We start from the raw sequence: 7223 nt of genomic DNA, 5'->3' as shown, positions 1-7223 counted from the left end.
CTCAGCCTCCCAGAGTGCTAGGATTACAGGCGTGAGCCACCGCGCCCGGCCCATAGAACTACATTTTAACGGTCAAATGATCTGCTTCTCCAGGATTTGGAGCAGCTGTTTAACCTCTTTAGAAAATTATTTAGTAGTATCTACAAAAGCTCAACAGACGTATATACTATGACCTCCTGGGTATATATCCAACATGATGTGTATATACATGTACCAAAAGACATGTATAGGTTCACAGCAGCACTATTTATAGTCATAATCATCACAGCTGGGAACAACCCAAATGTTCAACAATAGTAGAATGGGTAACTAACTGTGGTATAGTGCTATGATGGAAATCTTTTATTTTTTATTTTTAGAGATGGGGTCTTGCTATGTCACCCAGGCTGAAGTGCAGTGGCTATTCACAGGTAAGATCGTAGCTCACTACAGCCTCAAACTCCTGGGTTTCAGGGATCCTCCCACCTCAGCCTCCCAAGTAGCTGGGACAACAGGTGTACACCACTGTACCCGGCGCTATGATGGAAATCTATAAAGCGGTAAGAATAAACAAGCATGCAACATTAATGAATCTCACAAACATGTAGCAAAAGAAGCTAGACAGGCCGGGCGTGGTGGCTCACGCCTGTAATCCTAGCTCTCTGGGAGGCCGAGGCGGGCGGATTGTTTGAGCTCAGGAGTTCGAAACTAGCCTGAGCAAGAGCGAGACCCCGTCTCTACTAAAAATAGAAAGAAATTAATTGGACAACTAAAAATATACAGAAAAAATTAGCCGGGCATGGTGGCGCATGCCTGTAGTCCCAGCTACTCGGGAGGCTGAGGCAGGAGGATCGCTTGAGCCCAGGAGTTTGAGGTTGCTGTGAGCTAGGCTGACGCCACGGCACTCACTCTAGCCCGGGCAAAAAGTGAGACTCTGTCTAAAAAAAAAAAAAAAAGAAGCTAGACATAAAAGAGTATGAACTCACTTTATGATTATATTTACATGAAGCTCAAACAGGCCATACCACTCTTATTTATTTATTTATTTATTTTAGAGACAGGGTCTTTCTGTGTCACTCAGGCTAGAGTGCAGTGGCATGATCATAGCTTAATGCAGCCTTGAACTCCTGGGCTCAAGCAATCCTTCCACCTCAGCCTCCTGAGTAGCTGGGACTACAGGCGTGCACCATCACATCTGGCTAATTTTTAAATTTTTGGTGGGGGGATGTGCCTCACTATGTTGCTCAGGCTAGTCTCAAACTTATGGCCTCAAGTGATTCTCCCACCTCGGCTTCCCAAAGTGCTGGAATTACAGATGTGAGAAGGCACACCTGGCCCTATTATTTAGAAGTCAAACAGCAGCTACTTTTGTGGGGAGGGGGAATGATAATTGGCAGGTAGACTTCCGAAGAGTTGGTAATGTTCTATTTCTTGATCCAGGTATGAGGGAATTTACGCAAGGAAGTATTACTTTTGTGAAAATTCACTGTAGTATATACACTTATGATTTATACTTTTTTGTATGCTTATTACACATCAATAAAAAGTTTCTAAAAGATGGTAAATATATAAAGCACCTATTTCTACCTCTTTCAACCATTCACTTATTCAAACTCAATTCTTTCCCTCTTCCTATTAATCTCCCCATCCTGCTGCAAGACTTCTTCTAATTATTCCCTCAAATGTATTATTTGAAATACATGCTTTTCTGCCAAATAAAATTGAGCTGGGCATCTGTGCACTCATGTCATTTTCTTGCATTTCTAACTGGGCTAATTCTGTGGCAATTATCTCCACCTCATGACTCAAATCTACTAAGAACTCCAGAGGGTCTTCATGGACAGATGCAGAGTGACAGCCTCTCTCTCTATCTTCTTCTTTATCCACTAATTTGAGGGCTCCTCTGATTCACAAGGATTATCTCCAGCAGCAGAAACTCTTCAGATTGTGTAATTTGATTGGCTAGTCCCAATCTCTTCTCTCCTCATTGCCAGCTCTAATTGCTTTCTAATTAGTATCTATAGAGATATTGAACATTTCTATTCAAGGTATAAGGATAGGCCAGGAGTGGTGGCTCACACCTGTAATCCCAGCACTTTGGAAGGCTAAGGCAAGAGGATTGCTTGAGGCCAGGAGTTTGAGAATAGCCTAGGCACCATAGCGAGACCCCCCCAACGTACAAAAAAATTTTTTAATTAGCTATGTGTGGTGGTGCGTGCCTGTAGTCCCAGATACTTAGGAGGCTGATGAAGGAGGATCACTTGAGTCCAGGAGTCCGATGCTGCAGTAAGCTATGATCACACCACTGCATTCTAGCCCAGGCAACAGGAGATCCTGTCGAGGGAGGGGAGGGAAGATGTAAGGATAGCAATCTTTCCACTAAGACTATCAGTTTGGGGGAGGTGCTAGAAATAGTTGGATATCAGGTTGAAAGGCCAGCCTTATCCCAGATTTCCTCAGGGAAACACATAAGGGTTTTATATATTAGTAGCAGGTAGAATTTTTTGTTAAGAGGAGCTGCTAAGAAACCTTGTGACAACAGGGTAGGAGCAAAATACTATTGCATTTTAGCATAAGAATACCTGAAAAGAAGCCAGTTATCACCAAATCTGTACTGTTCCTAGAAGCCTGCCCAAATGTACCCCAACTTACGGCTGACACAGCTTGACAAGGTCCTGGTCAGTAGTGCCTGGTTGCAATCCTCGGATATATAGGTTGGTTTTGCTCAGCTGGTCATTTCCATTGTTTCCACTGCTGCTATTAGGGGTACTGTTGCTTGAACTAGGTGGTGCCATCTGCTGAGCCAATGACACATATGGCTGCAAGGAGACATGAGGAAAAGGTAAGAAGGATTATACATTTAGACATTGAAGAGTGAGGAAGATCTTGGCCCCCCTGGAAAAAATAATTCCGAACTTTAACAGCAATGAACTCAACATGAGAATTAAATTAAAAAAAAAAATGAGGCCAGGCACAGTGGCTCACACCTGTAATCCCAGCACTTTGGGAGGCCCAGGCAGGAGGATTGCTTGAGGCCAGGAGTTCGAGACTAGCTTAGGCAATGTAGCAAGACCCTGTCTCTACAAAAAAATTTTAAAAATTAGCCAGGCATGGTGGCTAATTCCTGTATTCCCAGGTACTCAGGAGGCTGAGGTGGGAGGATCATTTGAGCCCAGAAGTTAGAGTTTATAATGAACTATGACCTTGCCACTGCACTCCTGCACTCCAGTCTGAGCAAGATCCCGTCTCTAAAAAAAAAAACAACAACAATAAAACCCAGAAATTCCTTTTCCTTTGCCACAGAATGAGAAAATATACAACTGTCCCACCTAACTTTCAGGAATGATGAGAGGCCAAATAAGCCTGTTAAAGGCTCTGAAAATAAGGTACTTCATATTACAGTGGAATGTTTTCATCATACAGATGTTGCAGAACACAATTAACATCTGCCTCTGAAGTAAACTGTGTAATGAGACAAGACTAATAAAATCTAGGTTCTACTTCAAAATGATGACGAAGAAATAATAAAAATTTATCAAATCACAAAGGGTATAAATAAGCTGAACATATTCACAAAACTATAAAATATGAGAATTGCAAAATGTCTGCAGGAGCTTGTAAACTTGGACAATAAAAGGAAATATTAATTATCACATCAAGTAGTAAAAATGAAAATTATTACCACAATAAGGATTTAGCCAAAAGTTATTTTTAAGTTTTTAAAAGTTTAAATGAATGAATACAGGTACTAGATATATTACAGTCAAGGAAATCCAGGATTTAGGACAAAATTTCTCTAATCCTTCACAAGTGATACCAGGCAGACAACCAACTAAGTCCTGTTACATTTTCTAGGTACTTCTGTTAGAGACAAAATACTAGGCTGGCTGAAACACTGATCCATTCCTTCATGGCATATTTTATATCTTCATGCTCTAATCATGCTTTTAGTGTTTACATTTATATTTAATTCACAATACTTAAATTTGTATAATTATAATATAGTGCATTTTACTATATTACACTCATATTCTAGTTCTTTCTTGGCCTAAAGCACTTTATAGTATAAACCTATTTGGGATTACAGTCACGTACTGCATAACAATGTTTCAGTTAACAAGGGACTGCACATATGATGGTGGTCCCATAAGATTATAATGGAGCTAAAAAATTCCTATCACTTAGTGACATCATTAACAGCCGTCTTAACATCACAGCAAAACACACAAATGTTCTTTGTGGTAATGCTGGTGTAAATGAACTTACTTAGCTGCCAGTCATATGAAAATATAGCAATACAATTATGTACAGTGCATAATACTTGATCACCATAAACAATGATATTGCTAGTTTATGTATTTACTATACTATGCTCTTTATCATTGTTTTAGACTGTACTCCTTCTAACTTATTATAAAAAAAGTTAACTGTAAAAGAGCCTCAGGCAGGTCCTTCAGGAGGTATTCCAGAAGAAAGTATTGTTATCATAGGAGATGACAGCTCCATGCATGTTACTGCTGCCCCTGAAGACCTTTCAGTGGGACAAGATATAGAGGTCGAAGACAGTGATACTGATGATCCTGACCCTGTGTAGACCTAGGCTAATGTGTGGGTTTGTGTCTAAATTTTCGAACAAAAATTTTTTAAAGTAAAAAAACTTTAAAAATAGAAAAAAACTTATAGAATAAGAATATAAAGAAAGTAAATATGCCAGGCACAGTGGTGCTCAACTGTAGTCCCAGCTACTCAGGAGGTTGAGGCAGGAGGATCAGTTGAGATAGTAACAGAAGAAGAAAAAGGGAAACATGAATATCAAAGAGGAGAATACTTTCCCCCAAAGAATCTTAATTAATGTGAAATGTGCTTCTTGTATTTCATACATCTGACCCTTAGCAAACTTCAAAATAAAAATCTTTGGTCAGCCTAAAATATGTAAAAGCAGGTAGTTCCCTATCTTCGTCACTATATATAATCACAAATGTGCACCCACTTATATACACACAGTTTGCTCCTTAGCTCTATATTTTAGCAGAGAAGAAAAGAAATTTAATATCACATTCTTGAGATGCCTAAAGACTCATGATCCTTTTGTAGCTCTGTTTTTTTCTTTTTCTTTTTCTTTTTTTTTAAGAGATAGGGTCTTGCTACATCACCCAGGCTAATCTCAAACTCCTGGGCTCAAGTGATCCTCCTCCCACTTCAACTTCCTAAGTACCTGGGACTACAGGTGCATGCCACCATGTCTGGCTATAGCTTTTGTTACACCTTGTATATTTCCTGTCCCTGTCTCTCTCTCTTTGCTAGCACTTTCACTAGGATTTCCCATATACAACATTCCACATACCAGAAGAATATGTATTATTCTTCTGCGATGATGGTGACAGTCACATGATATAGTCAACAAGGGCAGAGCAATGCATGAGGCACGTGCATGTTTTTAAACAACTTTCAGATGACAGTACAAAATAAGGCAAATTAACATCATATTGCCAGTGCTAGAAATAGAAATACTTTAAGAATCACTTTGAAATTTCTGTTGAATTATTAATTCTACAATAATAACCAAATACTGGTAGGTCTATGACCCTTCACTATCACTATTATCATACGAGGGCACCCACCATCTGATTTAAAGTACAGTCAAGAAGATTGTGACTATATTCTAATCATGGTTCCTGAGTTCTGAATAAGGAGATCACTGCCGGAGATCATTCAATAAGATAGGCCCTCCCTCATCTTTAAGGAGTTGCTATTATTGATCCTTAGCTGAGAAAAGCAAGCTGCTTCTTCTGAATATGAGATTCTAGGTCTGGGGGTGATGATGATGATAACAATGATGCCAACAGCAACAATGATAATAAAAGCAACTATAGTAGCACCATACCATGTGCCAAGCACCGGCAGATGAGGAGACCACCTGCCTCAGTTAGAGTTTATCTATCCCCTTTTCCAACGTGAGAGAATATTTCTAAAAGAAAGTATCAATGATGCCAGGACTGTCCAAACAAAAATATAAGGGTTATAAGGGAAAGAAATGAATTGAAAAGAATCTATTGGTTTGCTACCATGGTTATCGTCTTGGTTTTAATACTAAGATCCTAGCTATAATCTAAAAATATGACTTAGTCAATAATAAACTTGCTGCAAGGCCAGAAAAATTCCTAGAAGATATAGCTCAGAAGAAAAAAACTTTTATCTCTCGCTATTTTCAAGCACCTTCTGAAATTGCTGCATAGCTTTCACACCAAAGAAAAATGATAGAAAAATATTCACTTTGAAGGGTAAGAGAAGCCAAGAAAAAAAAAAAAGTTGACAAAGCCCCTAAGTAAAAGCTTGTCCAGCTTCCCAAAACAAACTATCTGGAGACAAAGACCCTGTAAAGTAATAATCTGTTTATCTACATATGTAAGAGAGAAAGGGGTAGTATGTATGAGCACGCAGGGAACCAAGATATTCTTACTGGAGGAGGGAAGAATAAAAAGAAGCTATGGTTTCTCCTGTAACTTATAATGGATTCCCTCTTTATGTCTACTTAGCTGAGGAAGTTCTAATTTTTTAACAAGAGAATATCATAAAATACATTTATATCCAAATTGATGAAGGGATGAAGGCCTTTAGGTAGGCTATGCTGAGTATAGAGCAAGAAGTCTCAAGAATTTACCTCCTTCTGATCAGAAGGGACCAGTCCCAGAGTATTTTTGCTGACTGTAGACTCCATGAAGGCAAAAAACTGTATTCTTGAAACCCTGTATTCATGATGACTAGCACATACCAGGCATTAAATATTTATTGATGAATAAATAACCATTGCCTCCTCAGCTCTGTTCAATCACTGACAATGTGAATTACCAAGGGAGCTGTTCTTCCTTCATTTTTAGCCTTAAATATAGTTCAGAATGGCCAAGATATGTAGCAGTGACATTAAAGTTGACTTTAAGCTTGATCTTCTAATCTGTAGGTATTAGTTCTCAGCAGCTACCTAAAAGCTAAAAGAGAAAAGCAATGTTTAATATGAGAGGGGACTACAGTGATGTGCTTTTGCAATAAATAGCTTAGATCCTATGATCCTCAGAGATTTTTATGGGGTATCTTATAGCATAATTCTCTGTATAATTCTCATAATTCTCTCATCCTTTAAATACCACACCATCAATCTTTAGGGGATTAAAGTCTCTTTAATAATACATCTTAAGGCCGGGCGCAGTGGCTCACGCCTGTAATCCTAGCACTTTGGGAGGCCGAGG

General features: G+C 39.0%; 1 protein-coding gene across 5 annotated transcripts in view; it reads right to left on the bottom strand.

The window, feature by feature from the left end:
• The window catches only part of RBMS2 (RNA binding motif, single stranded interacting protein 2), a 101259-nt gene that overhangs the window by 47447 nt on the left and 46589 nt on the right, over positions 1–7223 (bottom strand). For all 5 annotated transcript variants that reach the window (XM_012650940.1, XM_012650931.1, XM_012650921.1 and 2 more), the window contains one exon: positions 2632–2798. In XM_012650940.1, coding sequence (XP_012506394.1) covers positions 2632–2774 — 143 coding nt within the window. In that variant the 5' untranslated portion in view covers positions 2775–2798. The remainder of the gene's footprint in view (positions 1–2631; positions 2799–7223) is intronic.

The sequence above is a fragment of the Propithecus coquereli genome, unplaced genomic scaffold (assembly GCF_000956105.1).
Source record: "Propithecus coquereli isolate 6110/MARCELLA unplaced genomic scaffold, Pcoq_1.0 Scaffold111, whole genome shotgun sequence".
Taxonomy (NCBI): Eukaryota; Metazoa; Chordata; class Mammalia; order Primates; family Indriidae; genus Propithecus; species Propithecus coquereli.
Note: the sequence above shows the minus strand (reverse complement) of the source record. Positions and strands in the feature narration are given on the sequence as shown.